Genomic DNA, 18,764 nt, shown 5'->3' with positions numbered 1-18,764 from the left:
AATCTTTTTGAAATAGAAATTGTTTCCGATGGATCCTCTGCATAATATATATATATATATATATATATTAGATGCAAAATTATAAGAAAAATGGTAATAAGAACAAAACAATCTCTCTATCTACATTGGTTATTAAATTTGGCATAATAAAGTTATTAAATGTATGTGTATTTATGTGAGAATAAATTAATAAAATGGTGAAATATGCAATAAAATAAATTTTTGTATAATAATGTACAATATATGCTACTTTTTAAATTCAACTAATGCAATTTAGAGGGAAATGTAGCAAAAATTCTTAACTAAAGAATAAAAACGCGTAAACTTTATTTATTCATACAATTTTGAAATTTGTAAAGATGTACGGTCCAACATAAATATTACGTCATGTTTTTCAATATCTAATATCGGGTAATGCTAAATCGTCATAAATTTTAAAAATTTATAATATCTTTTTTATTTTTAAATTAAACTGAATTTTTTTTCAATTTATTATTAAAAGATAGTAAAGTTAAAAAGGTTGAATGTTTAAAAAGATAAAATAACGTAGTGTGAAATATATTATTTTATTATTTTGCCCAAATTTTCTAGCCAAAAATTTTTTCCCGTATAATATCATAAAATATTATATCTTGGGAAATTCATATTATTTTACTAGAAAATATATAAATTTTCTTAACATAATGTTTTTTTTTCATACCAAACACTCCCTTTGTTATTTCATATTCCCAATTTATACATGACACTTATAAAATTTTGAGGTTGATCAATTTTTAATATGTTTTTAAATACTATAAGTTGTGGCTTTGATATTCACAACGTAGTTTCAAATGTTATATGTTACTTTTATTATCTCAATTTATATGGCACTTGTAAAATATAAAGAGTTAATCAACAATATAAGACCAAATGAATTAGCTATACATCAATTGAAAAAGAATAACTAAAACAAATTCATTAGAAAATAATAATTAATGACTTTCATATTTAAAAAGACAAAAAAATAGATTTTAAATAAATATATATATCATACATTATTAATACTATTTTGAAAAAAAATTAAAAAAATATTAAGGCCCCTCTTTATCGTTTGACTTTAAGCCCTCAATCTTGACGCGTCAATCCTATTTTTATTAATAAAAATTATTAAATATCATATAAAATCATACAATTAATACAAACATATTAATCACGAGATGTGTAATTATCACGGCTTATATATTTGTAGTAGAAGTAGATGTATCAATCAAATTTACAAAACATATCTATTGGGGCTAGCCCCATTGATGAGATTGTGTATATGACCTAAATTTTATTTTTTTGTTTGTTTTGTATACACGTGTTTGTTCTACATTAATTTCATTTATCAACTAATGTTGCCTAATAATTTGACTTTGATTGAAAGACTACAAGAAAAATAAAATATAATATATATATATATAACCTAATTTAAACCATTATTATATATTAGGAGCAATGAAATTGTGTTATTAGATATACATTACCAAAATATCTACCAAGATAAAGAAAACACCAAACGATTTTGTTTGAATACAAGAATTTGTTCTTACACATTTTAGACATATATTTGAGAATTTTTAAGAAGCACTGAGATAAATTTTTTTTAAAATAACACGTAACCATTCATATTTGATTTGAATTTTTGAACACACAATAACTATTCTATCGAGTATTTTATTATTTTCAGATTATCAATATTAATTATCGAGCTACAAAAATAATCTTTCTAATAATACATCGATTTATTGTTGATAAATCATTCTTCTAGGTTTGGTACCACTATGCTTTTAACTTTTTATTCTTCAAAGTTTCAAACATTGCAACTAACACAATGACTTTATTATAATATCTAAAGTTAGGTAATTTAATTTATAAGTCCATTTTGGGAGTTTGAATATGCCTACCCTATTACCCTAAATGAATTAATGAAAGTAGCAAACATGACCAAAAAATAAAAAAAAAAATCTTAACAAATCATTAATTTTTTCATTTTAGGTAAATAAAATAAATAATTAATAATTTAATTAGCTAGAAGGTCGTTTTCAGTTTTAATTTTATCCACATAATTAGTGATATGTGGCATGTTGGATTCTTCATGGTCACGCCTTCTACCTAAATTTTATTCATTATATTATAAAATAATATATGCATGAAATATTTTTCTTTAAATAATTAGAATACTTGTGAACTAAAGTCAATTTTATATTTTAGTTTTTTATATATTTTTATTTAATGATTAATTGAGGAATCTCACGTAATTAATTTGTGCCTTGTTTTATATTCATTACAAAGTTGATAAAGACATTTGACTTCTACATTTGTCTGTTTAATCAGCTAATTAGTGTTGCCTTCTAGAATTTTATAATTACAATACAATAATTCTAAATTTTAAGAGAAAATAGGAAAGTTCATTACAATTTTTTTTTGAAAAGGATTAATTTTTTTTTCTATAACTACATTTTGATTATTTTCGTCGTTAGAAAAAAGACAAGGGCAGAATTAAGTTTATGAATTCAGAATTTCACTTTTCATATCTAATATTCGCTCCGTTCTTGCCCTTAATCTATAACACTCAAATATAGGTATTGATTTTAAATCATAGTTAAAAGTTTGAAAGACAAGTAATTACTTCAATTTATCAAATAATTAGGACACGAGTCCATTTGTCTTGTGTACTCCTTCATCTTTGATCAGAAGTTTAGACTTTAAGTTTTTTGGAGTATGAAGTCGTCTTTGTTAGAAAACACTTTATCCTCAACATAAAACTTTTCGACGTAAATTCAAACTTAGTTAAGCTCCAACATTGACATCAAACACAAGATAGAAAAAAAAAGTTTAAATAAATATATATGAGTAGATGATTTGCTAACAACAATAATATAGATTGAAGAAAATTTTAAATTAAAGAACAAGTTTTAAAGAAGTTCCAATCAAATACCAATATAAGAAAAGCGTGAATTACATGGGAATTTTTCTAGGAATTAGTATTAAAATTTCCATAAAAAATTTCCTGCGAATTTTCATAATAATTTTTTTGAAAAATTCCCATGTAATTCAAACTATTTTTGTAGTGCACATGAATAATCAGAAACATGTTATATGAGATACTGAAATTAATATATTATCGAAAAAAACTAAAAAAGAAGAATAATGCACAAGTACCCCCTTAACCTATGCCCGAAATCTCAGAGACACACTTATACTACACGAAAGTCCTATTATCCTGAAATTATTTTATAAATAATTTTCTATCCCTTTTCGTCTTACGTGATACTATCTTGTGGGCCCAATATGTGTTGACATTTTTTTTCAAACTAGTATCACATAGGCTGAATAGGGGTAGAAAATTATTAATAGGACCTTAGTATAGTATAAGTGTGTATGTGAAATTTCAAGCATAGATCAAGAGGATACTTATTTATTTTTTTTTAAGAAAAAGTAATAGGAATAAATTGAAATGTAAAAAGTATAATATGCTCAATTTGTGAATAACCAAAACTTAAATTTGTTGTCAAAGTATAAAACAAGATTCACACCAGTGAAAGTACTTAAAAAAAGTTATGGACCTGATTAGCTGGGGAAAAAGTAGAGCACAAATTAACTTTATTAATTCTAAATAAAATTCTTTTGTGGAAAAGCACAAAAGTATGAGTCATTCTTATGATATTTTTGCAGCTTTTTATTTATTCTTTTATCAGCATGTTAAATTTTAAAATATCCTATGATCTGTATCCACCAATCAAATCTTGACTCTTTCTCATTAATTTATTCTCTTGAGTTAAATAATTTTATGTTTTCATCTTACGATAGAAAATAATTTGGTAGCTTCCATGAAAGACATGATTTAGCGGTGAATAAAATGATTTAAAAAATTAAATAGGTTAAAATTTAAATTATAAACTTAAATATTATATATAAAAAAATTATTTTTAAATTAAATTTTATTATATATACTATATTAATTTATAAAAAATTAATATATAAATAAAAATTATTTTGCTATCTTCGAACCTTGAGAATTAAGAAGTCAAATTATGTAAAAATTCCTAATCTACCTTACTAGATACATGTTTTCTCCCTCTCTATTTCTAATTTTACTTTTCTTCCTTATTTGTCTAATTATAAATAAAATATTTGCTAATATAATCTTTTTCATATTTGAATTTTGAATGATTCGATAATTTAAATTCTTTTTCTGTTTTATTAGTCTGAATTTATATTAAAAGTGCTTGTTAATATGATAATGTTTTATAATCAAACTTTGAATCCAACTCAACCATTCTATATTCTTCTTTCCACCCCATCTAATCCAATTTATAATCTACATTTCCAAAAATCCAATGGGAGTTCACTAATGAATGATTTCATCTAGGATAGAAATAATTTTATAAGCCTCGATAAAAGTTTTGATCTAACGATGAATGAAATGATTGAAAAATCTGAATAAATTAGGTATCAATTTTTAACAAAGAATATTTTATAAATTAAATAATTTTAGTAAAAAAGCTCATTATTCTTAAAACTCGAAATATAAGACATTTGTCCCTTCAGGACATTCGATAAAATTAGAACGAAAGATAAAACATTCTAAATGTTTTTTATTATGTTTTAAAGGGGTTATTTGGCAGCTAGAGCTAGTTGAATGATAGATGTATTAGTTGAATAAGTATCAATTATATGGCTATAAGTTAATATTTTATATTTGGCATAAAGTCATACATAAATTCTCATATATATAAAAAGACTATAATCCAAACATCATATTAATATTATTATAAATAACTTACCTCTTTATCTAAATAATATAATATATAAATTTATCGAAAAATAATACATAAACAAATTACATCGATATTAATAGAACTATCCTAAAAGAAATTTTTTTAACCTTATCAGATACTTATTTTCTCCCACTCTGTTTCTCGTTTCACTTTTCTTCTTATCTATCCAATTATAAGAAAAAAAGAAATCCATCAATATGATATTTTCATACTCAAATCTCGAGTCGACTCGATTGTTCTGAATTCTTTTTTTGTCCAATTAAATATGAACTCATACTAAAGAGACAGGAAAAAGAAACCGCTAATATGATATTTTTCATACTCAAACCTCGAATCGAACTCAACAATTTTTTATTCTTTTCACTCCCATCCAATCCAATTTCTAAATTTACATTTCCAAAAATACCCTTAACGAAAATGACCATTTTACCCCTACATATAACCTCTATATATTGTAGCAAGTGCCTAACAATTGACCTATATACCCACGTTTACATCAAAAACAGGACGCCGGCCGGCAAATTGGACCGTCTCTTTTTCACATTCCTAAAAAGACACATATACCGGTCAGCACTTTGTCGTCGTCTTCACAAAGTCACAAATTGTTCCAAACAGATAATTCCAACTACAAAAAGACTGTCAAAATGTGGAACCCAGAATCAGTTTTTATGTATTTTCCTCATGGCTCAGAAAACCCATGATTTTTCACCGGAAAAAATGACTAATCTTTGCCGGAAAATAGTTCAAGTCAAGATTAGGTGGAAGATATTTGATAAAGTTTCAATCTTTAGGGAGTTTTTTCGTTTTATTTGGGAAAGGATTATTGTTTGTTCAACTGGACGGAAACCGGTGAGGTACCGGCGTTTGTCTCGAAGAAGTTCATCGTCTCCGGTGGCTATGGAGGAAGTTGAAGGGTATGGGGTAGGTGGTGGGGAAGATGATCCTTTAACTGCAACTTGTAGTGGGTATGATAGTGATTCAGATTTAGTTACTTTAAAGATCAGTATTTTTGGTGATTGTCAGATTGGTAAAACAAGTTTTGTGGTAAGTTTAACATAATTTTCTCTGTTTAGCTTAATATGTTGCTTTGTTACGTTTACGGAATTAAGATTTTGAATTTACGAATTCTGAATTATAGAAAAAATCCCTTGTGGGCTAAGCTCCAGCTCCGCCCCGGTGTGTGGGCCAATTTACGAACATATAGAGTAGATGATGAGCCTAGGTTGGTCCGGCCTTCGAAAAATATTGACATACCTATATTGGATCCTCCAAAAAGCATGTTTTTTTTAAGGATCTCGATAATATTTTTGAAAAATTCAAACAACAAAATGGTTTACTAAGATTTGGAGGACTTTCTTTTTTCTAGTGAAATTTGTGTTCTAATGTGTTTAGTATGAAGGAAAATGCTTTCTATGAAACAATATATTCTTGGAAAACGAGTGTATCTTTTATTTATTTTCTAGTGTTTAGCAAGTAAGAAAAAAAATATTATCCCTAGAGCAACTATATGTTATTTAGCAAAATATACAGGGTGGAAATGTGGTGGGGAGTGGGGATGGCAGGAATTTTGATGATCAGGGGGTAGGGTTGGGAGGTGGCGGGGTTTGGATGATCTAGGGGTGAGGTTGGGAGGTGGCACCCGGGATTTGGATGATCTAGGGGTGGGGTTGGGAGGTGGCATCTGGGGTTTGGATGATCTAGGGTGGGGTTGGGAGGTGGCGCCTGGGATTTGGATGATCTAGGGGTGGGGTTGAGAGGTGGCGGGGTTTGGATGATCAAGGGGTGGGATGGGGTGGGGTGTGGGGGAACACACAAGAAATTATTTTCCTCATTTTTAAGTAATTTGTTTAACCGAACATGGGAAAATTGAAAGTACTTTTCACCAGACCAAACACGCCGATTGGCCATTTTCCACTATTGATCACGAGTTCACACCCTTGATTGTCGAGTTAGAATGTTAAACTTCTTACGCTTAAACAAAGAAACAGTTTTTTTTCAACACCGTTGGTAACTTTTTAAATTTTTGTTTTCCAGATTAAGTATGTAGGTGATGAACAAGAAAAGAGGTGCTTGCAGACGAAGGGATTGAACTTAATGGATAAAACATTAGTTGTACGAGGTGCACGAATTGCATTTAGAATATGGGATGTAGGAGGTAAGTTCATTAATTTTCTTCCTAAATCTGGAAAGCTAATTATGTTTACTTGTTTAGGCCAAATTCGTCACTTTTAAGGTAGTTACTATAGCTTGATTAATGCAACGACTAATTCGGTTCTTGAATTTTTGAACTTTTGGTTTATAGGTGATCATAGCTCATTTGATCAGATTCCAATAGCTTGTAAAGATTCTGTTGCCATTCTCTTTATGTTCGATCTCACTAGCCGGAGTACATTGAACAAGTATGTAACTTGTCAAGAAAAGAAGATCTATTCGTATTTCTTATGTGCATAAAAGTTGAACTCCGTTATTAAAAGCTTTCGTTTTTGTTTTTTTTTGTAATTGCAGTGTGATAAGTTGGTATACTGAAGCAAGAAAATGGAATCAGGTGAGAAACTTCAACTTCTCTTTCACCTTGATGTTGTTTTCTTGAAAAAAGGAGTAAACTTTAAAACCAAGAATCATCTTTACTTATTACTAACAAAGAAAAAAGTTGGATGTGACTTAGCAATTCATTTCACCAAATAAAAGAAAAAGTAGTACAAACAACAAAATAACTATAGTGGTTGAGACTTTATTGATATACTGAAATAAATTGATTAATGACAGTAGTTGGAACTGCTTTCACTCTTTTGAATAAAAAGTAGATATGGCAATAAGTAAAGTAGTACTTTAGTTACTTTTGTTCTTGAAGATGATAACTTTATCTGTTGGTTCATTTAGATTTTAATGATTGAAGCTTAATGATCAGAATACGTTGTTATTAGCAAAACTTGATTAGCTTCAACTTTCAAGAAGAATGAATTGAACAACGATGTTCAAAGGTGCGGTCTAGAGGTCAATGAAGAGGTTGAGAACCATGAGGTCTCGGGTTCAAACACTAGGTGATTTCCTCTCTGTGTCCGAACTTCGGCAAACAGAGTTACCTTGTAGTTGTACCGGAGGGAGGTAGTATGTACCTATGAATTTAGTTGAGGTGTCCCCAAGTTGGTCCGTACACCACGGCTATTAAAAGAAATCAATTGAATAACAAACATGATGATCATCACCACTAGTTCTGATGTTCTTTTTCAATGAAAACTGATTAAATATGTATTTTGGTAAAGATTATGAAGTTGAATACTGTTCTTGATAATGATGGATGGATTAACATTTATAATATATGATCTATAGAATTTAAAACATTGTTAGCGAAGCTAATGAAGTCTGATCCTTGACAATTGCAGACTGCTATTCCAATACTAATTGGGACCAAATTTGATGATTTTGTTCAGCTTCCGCCAGACATTCAATGGTCTGTGGTGACACAGGTACAATTCTGATCAACGTAATTTACTTAAATGGTTCCTTCATTCCTTCTCCTAAATGGCATTTTAAGCCTTTTATCACTAATCAACAACAACTAACATACATAGTGCAGTCCCACTAAGTGGGGTTCGGGAGGGTAGAGTGTATGCAAACTTTAACCTTGGTTCAAAGAACCTCTTATCACTAATCAACAACAACTAACATACACAGTGCAGTCCCACTAAGTGGGGTTCGGGAGGGTAGAGTGTATGCAAACTTTAACCTTGGTTCAAAGAACCTCTTATCACTAATCGTGATCAATTAATATATGTTATCATCTCAGTCGTGGTAAATTCCTAGTCATATCATTAAAGACCATTTTTCGTCATGTTTGTACACGTTTACTTTGTGCAAGTAGGAAAGCGATGTGATCCTAACAAGTTCCTCAAATGTTTATTTCTACATATATTGGGATGGTATTTGCATTATCAACCGAATTTTCCTGCTTTAGTTTCAAACTTCGTTTTCAAAAGAATGTGAAAAATATAATTTGGTTATAAATACTAAAGAAGATGAAAGGAACTAGTCTTTTGGGTTAGTTATTGTCATCTTCCAGTCCCCTACCACAGAGTCCACCCACCCCCCAACAAACCAAAAGCAGTAGGTAAGATATAACGATATTAGAATCATCATTTCAGCTCGAACTATGTATACGTATAACAAGACAACAATTGTTCTGAACATACTGAGTACTGACTCATTCCATTGCATTCCGTCATCTCGTATAATAAGCATGTGGCACATTGGTGTATTGCAGGCAAGGACATATGCAAAGGCAATGAAAGCAACACTTTTTTTCTCAAGTTCAACACATAACATCAATGTGAATAAGATCTTTAAGTTCATAATGGCAAAGCTCTTTAACTTGCCTTGGTCTGTCAAGAGGAATCTTACTATTGGTGAACCAATTATTGACTTCTAGTTCTTCTTACATCATGTTGTATATACAAGGGGGAGTAGTGAATTCATTAACATGTAATATTTGCATTTCCTTTTCACCTTTGTTATTTGAAACGTAGCGGAATCAAGGTTGATGATAAAGTCTCGATGTTTTACCTTTCCATGTCAAAGGGCTCTTGTATTTCGTAGAATATATGAAGAAAAGTTTAGTGAGATTTCAGAATGGTGAACAAACAATTCTTTTCCGGGTCGTTTGGTTCAAAATCAGGTTATCGAGATTATCTTGCCTTCGATATAAGATTAAAAAATTTGATGATTGTTGAATAAACTTTATTCTAATTTAAGTTAAGTTAGATATCCTCATTCAAATATATAACATATTTAACAAAGGGAAAAAAAAAAAGACAATCGGATCACTTTATAACATCGATTCATTATAACTATTTGATTTTTTTCTCGAAATAAATTTTTAGGGAAAATGACAAATATACCTTTGAATTATCGTAAATAATATGTAGATATCCTTTGTCATACTTTTGAGACATTAGTGCCCTTTTCATCTGAAAACTAAAGTAAACATGTCATTTACTCTTACGGAAGACTAAATAGGGACACGGGGTGCAATTTTATCCGTCGATTCAATATTTAATAAATATCGGTGAATGGATAAGATTATGACACGTGTATGTCTGTTAGTATAAAAGATATATATACTCTAGATTTTGGACGAACACCAATGTTCCAAAAGTATAATAGAAGATACCTGCATACCGTTTAACGATTGTTCGAAAGTATATTTATGCTTTCTCACATTTTTTTTATGTTTATATAAAAGAATCAAATCGAATAATCGAACGTCCATCCCGCAGAATCAGCCACGTCATTTTTGTTGGGTCCCACTGACCTTTTATAGAGCTGTCATTAAAAAAACAAAAATTCTAGATTTGCTTAATTTTCACAAATCATCCAAACATGGCCTTCTCCTCACCGAGCAAAATAGCTCCACCGCTACCGAAGCCTCACCGTTTCTCCTCCTTATCTCAATCGCAAATACCCTTCAAATTCATCAAAATTACGTCATTACCCACTAAACCACCTGCCATAGCTTGTGTCCTCACCGGAAAATCAATGGATGCCACCGCCGTTCAACGACCCGATTCGTTTGGTCGGTTTGGAAAGTTCGGCGGTAAGTATGTACCGGAAACTCTAATGCACGCTCTTGATGAGCTGGAAACCGCCTTCAATTCGCTCGCTACAGACCAGGACTTTCAGGTGTTTGATTTACTGCATTCTCCGATTGGTGATTTTGTTTCATTTCAATTATTTGAATAAAATGGATATATGAATTGTGAAGGATATATATATATATATATAGTTTAGCTAAACTACATTGGAGGAACTAGCACGTATATTAAGAAGATTTCTTTGATATTTCATTGTGAAAGCATTTATTATTGTATATCAACTTAAAATTGTTATCGAAACTCGTAAACTTCAAATCCAGAATCCATTTTTGCTAACTTTAGGATTTGAGATTAGTTGATATTGGTGTTTTTTGACGTGCATTCAGCATTCTGTAATAAGAGCGGATCTGATTGATCGGACATTACTGCAGGCTTTACTTTTAGCCTTCGAAATATGTAGAGTGAAATTAATAAAAAAAAAAACTTCTTTTGTTATTCAATCATGAAATGATGAAACTAGTTGACTAGTATCTTATGATATTCGTAGTCTGTGTTTGTTAACAAGCTGAAATAACTGAGTAGGTTAGCTTAAACTGCAAATTCTCTGTGTGCGCGTGCGTGTTTTAAGTAAATGATAGTATCTTCTTTGAGCATAATTTCTTTGGAAACTGCAGGAGCTATAATTTTGTTGGAAATTTAGCTCAATTCAAGTTTTTTTTCCAATATAAAGAGCTGTAGTTATGACTTATGAGCTTTATGCTCGTAATACCCTGCTTGGTCTCTGATTTTTGGTATATCACGTGTAAATATTGCTGTCCGCAACATCAATAAAATTATGTTATCTTATCAAAAATAAATTCTCTTAACAAACTCCTAATCTTAATAATACGAGAAATTATGTTGTCTTTTGAATGAAATGGACTTGAATAGATAGAAAGGGATATAGATGATTCAGAAGCTGGATTGCAAAACTGTTATGGAATTGAGGCATCACTGATGGATTGATTAATTTCAATTGTATGGCATTGTGAAGAATTGTTGACCGCTATAAAACTTTTAACTCTTTTGTACACCATTTATGCTGACTGCAGAAGGAACTAGATGGGATATTAAGAGATTATGTTGGCAGAGAGAGCCCTCTTTATTTTGCTGAGCGACTTACTGAGCATTATAAACGTCCAGATGGTGAAGGGCCAATGATCTACCTGAAGAGAGAAGATTTAAACCACACGGGTGCCCACAAAATCAATAATGCTGTTGCGCAAGCTTTGCTTGCCAAGCGCTTGGGAAAGAAACGCATTATTGCCGAGACAGGGGCTGGTCAGCATGGTGTTGCCACTGCAACTGTTTGTGCTCGGTTTGGTTTGGACTGTGTTATTTATATGGGTGCTCAAGATATGGAGAGGCAAGCATTGAATGTCTTCAGAATGCGACTGCTTGGAGCTGAGGTCTGTATGATACAGTATAAATTGACCACTCTGATCATAGCTTACTTGAGGAGAGATTGAAAATTAATTAAATATCCACTGATTAACTTTATGGTTTCACTAAGATTTCTGCACCTTCTAATAATTGACTGGGTTATCTGCAATAACATCAACTTGTTCAGTAAAATCCTGTGGTTTCTTCTTCCCTACGTTCCACAGATGAATTTCGCTGTAAATGTACTGTGTTTTTCGCATATTCATAAATTCTCAATTGCAGGAATGATTAGTAAGTGTGGTCCATAGGTACAGGAACAAAAGGTTGAGTGCAAAATATTGGTTAATGGGGAGAACAGAATGTGATATGAATAATGATATCCATGAACTTAGGGAGTAGGATAAGATGTATACAGACGGGGAGGGGCAATCTTATTAAAATCCATGAATCAGTCAAATATTTGCAAAGTGAGAAGTTGCCGGGAAATTTTCTTGTTTTGCATTACCTACACTGCCTCTATATTCTTTTTTTTTTTTTTGAAAATATTACCTTGCCTCTATTTTGATCTGAAGACCATTTAGAATTCTATTTAGGGCTTGAGGACCGTGGTTTGCTGAACCATCGCCTTTCTTCTATTATATATGTCCCTTTAAATGGTTAAGCTTCTTCTTTTTCCCCTCTTATTCTTGGGATAAGTTACATAATTTTATGTTATACTTTGTAAGAGATCTTTCTATTGGATTTGAATCACTGTACTTAATTACATCTCCAAAATTAACATTGCAGGTTAGAGCAGTCCACTCTGGAACTGCTACTCTCAAGGATGCTACTTCAGAAGCTATAAGGGATTGGGTTACAAATGTTGAAACAACTCACTACATACTTGGATCTGTTGCAGGACCACACCCTTACCCCATGATGGTTAGGGAGTTCCATGCAGTGATTGGTAAAGAAACAAGGAAGCAATCATTGGAAAAGTGGGGCGGGAAACCAGACGTGCTTGTTGCATGTGTTGGTGGAGGTTCAAATGCTATGGGACTCTTTCATGAGTTTGTTGATGACAAAGATGTGAGGTTGATTGGGGTTGAAGCAGCAGGTTTTGGTCTAGATAGTAGTAAACATGCCGCCACTTTGACAAAGGGTGAGGTAGGAGTACTGCATGGAGCTATGAGTTATCTACTGCAAGACGAAGATGGGCAGATTGTTGAGCCTCATTCTATCAGTGCCGGGTAATAACTTGAACCTTGCTTGTTACTAATGTGCTCATTTTGTGTGCTACTACAAAATCCTATGCATACACTTGACGCTACTGAAATAAAGTGTATTTGGTCAAATCAAATCATTGTATCTCTTAACTGGTTTTGTTCCCCCAATGGATTTATTAGATTGGATTACCCAGGAGTTGGGCCAGAACACAGCTTTTTGAAAGATCTCGGTAGAGCAGAATATTATAGCATCACAGATGAGGAGGCTTTGGAAGGTGATAAATGATTTCTCACTTATTCTTTGTTCTAAACTTTTACATATTATTTTCTAGTTTGTAACTGTCTTTCACTTTTGCTGCATTTTCATGATGCATCTTACAAACCTGTTTGTTGTTTCACGTAATGCCTCATGTTTGCAGCCTTCAAAAGGTTATCTCGGTTAGAGGGTATCATCCCCGCTCTGGAAACATCTCATGCTCTCGCCTACTTAGAGAAGCTGTGTCCAACTCTAGCAAATGGAACTAAGGTCGTGCTCAACTGCAGCGGTAGAGGCGATAAAGATGTTCAGACTGCTATTAAATATTTGAAGGTTTGATGGAAAAGTTCGTAACACTTGTCCCAAAGAGTTATCTGTACTTTAAAGGTAACTTTTCTGTTTTATAGCAGAAACGAATTTTGTAAGTTAAATAAAGATGTCTTGTTAGAGCTGTAGATTCATGAACCCAGAACCCAGTTCTATTGATCGTTAATCGGTCCACAAAATTTCACTTTAATCGGTCCTCTGATCGATCAATGTCAAACATGTATCGCTAATTTAGGCATGCTGTTTATTTGAGCCAAATTCTGGGAGGTTTATTAACCAAATGTGTGTTTAAATGAACTAATTTATACCACTCTCAACCAAGTATTCAGTTTATTAGTACACTTGTTGATGTCTCTACGAATAATAATAACAAAACAGGGAAACCAGCCTTAGTAACTCTATAGGATTTGAGTTAATTTTAACCCATTATTGCTATCTACATACTTCATAAGTTTCATACTCAACCCAAAGTAAGGGTAGACTGAGGATCCTGAGAGACGTCATTCGCAACACCTCAAGGTTCTCTTCAACGTCTTTTATCCCTAACGCGGTATGCAAATCCCCACTCTTCATTGTTTTGCCTGCATAACATTCAAAGAGTTTTAGGTTTATTAGAGACTAGCAATGAAAATGATAAACAAACAAACAAACAAAAAACTCCCAAGCTAGTTGGTAACATATCATTCCAATATTTTCGTGTTTACAATGACAAAAGTTACGGAGAAAACTCCTTCAAGTGGAAAAAGCTAAAGATTTTCGAAGTTTATATATATCAAGGAAAGAACAATCAATTATCAGAACTGATACAAAAAGGCAAAAAATGAAATTATCACCTGTGAGTACAAGAAAGTTCCAAGAATCGCAATGGCAGCTCCAAGAGCGTTGACTGGCTGGACGGGTGTACGGAAGATAATGATGGAAGAGACGATTACTGATATACGTTTCATGGTGTTTCCAATACTAAACGTCAAAGGAGAGATCTCATCCAAAGACATGTACGAAACTTGATTGTAGAGGTGATAAAATACACTCTGGGCCGCCATCCACCTGTTATCAATAAACATTCTTAGTACCAATTTCACTCGCTCACATATCAGTTACTCTTTACACAACTAGTGCGTTAAATTGTTCTACGAGTAGTAAAATTAAGATGAAGCAATGCGCTCACACACAATTCTCACTTCTAGGGCTGGACTTGAAGAGCCCGCATTATCTTTTGTCAAAGGAGGACGGAGCAGGCACATTAAGATAGTACGAGGAAGTAAGGGGCGATCTGAAATAGATTGAGACAAGGGAAAGCTAAGCTAGTGTTAAGTGGTGTACAAATTCTATGAGTACTAAAATTCAGATGAAGTGCTCTTACACCAGAACAACTTACGGGAATCAATAACGATGACAAACGCCTCAATCTCAAGTGTGGCTCTATTTAAGCATGTTACATAATATTGATAAACCTAGTTTTCTCTAGCACTAAAAGTTCTCTACATTTTCAATTTACATATAAATCTCTAAAATGATTAAAGTTACTCTAGTCAAATGTAGTACACTCTTTGTTTCAGTTTAAGTGACAACATTAGTACACTCTTTGTTTCCATGACCACACCTTTCTTAAATAGTTTGATTCATCACCTATTATGACATATAAAAGTTTCCAAATATGTAAATTTTATTTCCAAAAGCTTAAATAATTGAATACTTCAACCCTCGTACGCTCAACCTTGCCACATGAAGCGTAAGGGAGGGGGTATTATTTGACCGGAGCCATTTACGGCAAAGTACTGATGACACAAAATGTAAAAAAACAGATAGGATGGCAGTCATGTGATTACCAGACGATCTGGGGACCGATTTGAGAGACAGCCTTTTCAAATCCTAGAGCCCACATTTGTGGTCCCTCAACAGCAATGGCAAATGGTGTGAGAATCAACAAAGACAGCATAGACAAGCAAGCATAGTAGTTCATCCCACTAACAGACTTCCCCTTCATACCCTTCTTGGAGAATATATTTCTGAAGACAAATGCCACATTCGAGATCATAGCACCCGAGAAACCTAACGTGGACAAACCAACAAAACCAGATAAAATCATCAGCAAACAAATTCATAAGTAAAGTTGTGCTCAACACTCAAGACCAACTTAATTGTCAAAGACATCACTACATGTCAATGCCACTACCCCTGATTAAACAAAAAAAAAACAGATCATCCTAGTAAAAACTCAGATACAATTTCATTCATATGGAAGGTCTCTAAGAAATATCAAGTGATTGAATGCATCACATAACAATCCTTCCATTAACTGAAGAATTACCAAACTCGAGAAGCCCAAATTACCCTCAGAAAGGGTCATTTCCTGGAATTATGTGTTCCATGAACAAGTCAATTGTGATATTTGGTTACCAAAAGATGTTTTATTTTCATGGAAATTTTGAAAAAAGAACATATCATATCGTGTACAGCCTTACAGCTAGGAGTATTATCCTCTTATACTACCAATGATTTGCCATCAAAATTCCATAGAGTTCTGTGTATAGAAGTATAATGACATTTAAAAATGGCTTACCATGCGGCAGGCAAGAGAATCAACACAAATGATGGGGGAACTTTAAGTCTTAACAACTAGTTAAAGTTAACTAATTACCAATCCAGTTGAAGTTCAACTCTGTAAGCGCAGAAAGACCACAACCACCGATGATGGGGATAAGAGATAAGTAAACGGCGGTAGGGAATGACTCTCCCAAGAGGAACCTTGAAACCAAAACACTAAAAGCAGGTTCACCACTCTTGATGATGTGAGTGAATGAAACTGCCACCTTTGACATGCTCACTGTAGCTGCAACATGCCCAATTGTATGTGCAATGGCAACCTAGAAACAAAACAGGAAGAAAACAAAGAGTGATTAAGACTCTGTTCAGCACTAAAAAACAACACTTTTCAGATAATTATAGTTCCAAGCTAGACTGTGCACGTCTACATGCTATTCACACTAGTACATGTATCAAATAACTTTGACCACAAAACTGAAGAAAAGAAATCACTAAACATGAAGGTCTCTTGTCGTTTCCATCCATAAAAATACAAACTTTTTTTAGATAATGATAGTATCCAATCTAGTCTGTGTGCACATCTACGTGCTACCTCACACTAACACATGTATCAAATAACTCTGACCACCGAAACAAAGTAAAAAACAAATCACTTAGCATTGAAGGTCTTACAGTTTTCATCCACAAAAATACAAAACTTTTCTCAGACAATGACAGTATCGAAGCTAGTCTGTGTGCATGTCCACAGAAACGAAGGAGAAACTAAATCACTTAGGATTGAAGGTCTCTTATGGCTTTCATCCACAAAAAAACAAAACTTTGTTTTCATAAAACAATTGTTGTGTACTTCAAAACCAACACCTTTTGTTGTTTTGTGTTCTCTGTCACCAAACCCAGAAAACATTTCTCTCAACATTAAATCCAAACAAAATCAAAATCAAATATAGGTACTATGTTGGTAAATATATCTCAGAACCCCTAAAAACTAAACCCAAGATCTATAGCAGGTAAAAATTTCAATATCACAACCACCATAGACTAGATCCCTGGAGAACCAAACACTACAGAACAGATCACAAGAACCAAAACCAACCTAATTACAAGCATAAAACATCAAAATTATGTCCAGAAACATAAAAAATGCAAAAAGTTGTGATCTTTATTCAATTGGGTATCCTAAAAACTCAATTTTCCTTACCGGTAAGAGAGTTTTCCAGAATTCAAGATCAGTTTTAGGAGCTTCTGCAATTCTAAGAGTCCAAGAAATCAACATAATAAGTGAACCAGCAGCAAGTGACAAAGTTGATGTTAACCAAGGAAATGGAAAAGCATTCAACACTTTCTTATTATAAATATTAAAAATCACATTCAAAAACCACCAAGTAGCAAAATAAACACCGATCTTCATCTTCCTTGCCAACTCCGCTTTCGATTCAGGTCCTTCCATCGGCTCAGCCCGATCCGCTTCATAAGCCTTACACTTAACCAAACCACTATCAGTTTTCTCATTAGATCTCTTCAAACCCCCAAAACTCTCAACAGAAGAAACAAAAACAGGCTTCGACACCGATACACCGGAGCTCCGGCGAGACTTCATCGCCGGTAATGGCGGAAGTAGAGAGATACGGCGTGTAGAAGCCAAAGATTGAGACTTTGACCGAATGAAATCACACCCATTGATTGTAAAAGCTGCTTGCTTCACTGTAGACATCATGGTTCAAAATCCTTTGAGCTGGCAAGCGAAAATTCAGATGGGTTTTGACTAAAAATTAAAACTTTTTTTTATTATAAGATCAAAAACACAAAAAACCCCAAAACCCCAGATCAAGATTTTACAGAAAACTTGAAAAGAAAAGAAAAAAAAAAAGGTTTCTCTTCACGGCTCCGTCTACGTAGAAAGAGCCTGAAAAACCATGTGCACTCTGTGTAAGTGAGAAGGAGATCTACTTGTGTGATATAAACACAGAGAAAAATATTGAAATCTCAGTGTAAAACAAGATCAAACATGTGATGTGATGATCCACAAAACAAGTTTTTTTTTTTTATGTATACAAAAAACAAGAATTTATGGAAGAAAGTGTATGTTGAAATAGCAGAAAAAAACTAGGGTGGCTAATAGAGTTTGATGGAAGGTGGGGTCTTTTTATTTTGGTTCCTCTATTATAACGCCTGCCCTATGATGATATTTCAATTAGAATATCATGCTTTTTTATTATTTTAAAAAAAACCAATATATCACTAAACTATCGTAAATAGTATGAGAATATTCTCCGTTCTGCTTTTGAGATATTAGTGTTTCTGTCGTTCAAACATTAGAATATATATATACTTTTTATGCTAACGGACGTACACATGTCATAATCTTTTTTGCCGGTAGACTGATAGATAAGATTGTGTCACGTGTTCCTATTTAGTCTTTCGTTAGATTGAAGGGCATATATGCTCTGGTTTTTGGATGATAGGGACACCAATGTCCTAAAAATAGGACGGAGGGTATCTGTATACCATTCACGATAGTTCAGGATATATTTATCTTTTCTTCTTTTTTTTTTTTTGTTTAACCTTGCTCTCGATTGTGTATATCTTGATTAATTTTATATATCTCTGTTAATAGTTA

General features: G+C 32.6%; 3 protein-coding genes across 3 annotated transcripts; 2 read left to right on the top strand and 1 right to left on the bottom strand.

Annotated features, from left to right (window-relative positions):
* Positions 1-5,140: 5,140 nt before the first annotated feature.
* LOC101254316 (septum-promoting GTP-binding protein 1) lies at positions 5,141-9,419 on the top strand. Its single transcript, XM_004244092.5, has 6 exons — positions 5,141-5,846; positions 6,837-6,957; positions 7,105-7,201; positions 7,308-7,347; positions 8,186-8,269; positions 9,064-9,419. The coding sequence occupies exons 1-6, from the start codon at positions 5,220-5,222 to the stop codon at positions 9,226-9,228; spliced, it is 1,134 nt and encodes a 377-aa protein (XP_004244140.2). The 5' UTR covers positions 5,141-5,219; the 3' UTR covers positions 9,229-9,419.
* A 724-nt stretch (positions 9,420-10,143) lies between these two features.
* Positions 10,144-13,881, top strand: LOC101254921 (tryptophan synthase beta chain 1-like). The gene is made up of 5 exons (XM_004244094.5): positions 10,144-10,478; positions 11,482-11,838; positions 12,599-13,041; positions 13,198-13,292; positions 13,437-13,881. Exons 1-5 carry the CDS (start codon positions 10,179-10,181, stop codon positions 13,610-13,612), a joined length of 1,371 nt encoding a protein of 456 aa, XP_004244142.1. The 5' UTR covers positions 10,144-10,178; the 3' UTR covers positions 13,613-13,881.
* On the bottom strand, positions 13,844-18,438 carry LOC101255219 (glucose-6-phosphate/phosphate translocator 1, chloroplastic). The gene is made up of 5 exons (XM_004244096.5): positions 17,346-18,438; positions 16,242-16,467; positions 15,430-15,652; positions 14,434-14,647; positions 13,844-14,181 (listed from the first exon to the last, which is right to left on the bottom strand). The coding sequence occupies exons 1-5, from the start codon at positions 17,859-17,861 to the stop codon at positions 14,170-14,172; spliced, it is 1,191 nt and encodes a 396-aa protein (XP_004244144.1). The 5' UTR covers positions 17,862-18,438; the 3' UTR covers positions 13,844-14,169.
* Between the last annotated feature and the right edge of the window lie 326 nt (positions 18,439-18,764).

Source organism: Solanum lycopersicum, chromosome 7, assembly GCF_036512215.1.
Source record: "Solanum lycopersicum chromosome 7, SLM_r2.1".
In the NCBI taxonomy this organism is placed as follows: Eukaryota; Viridiplantae; Streptophyta; class Magnoliopsida; order Solanales; family Solanaceae; genus Solanum; species Solanum lycopersicum.
The sequence above is the reverse complement of the archived record's forward strand: the minus strand, read 5'-3'. Positions and strand labels throughout refer to the sequence as shown.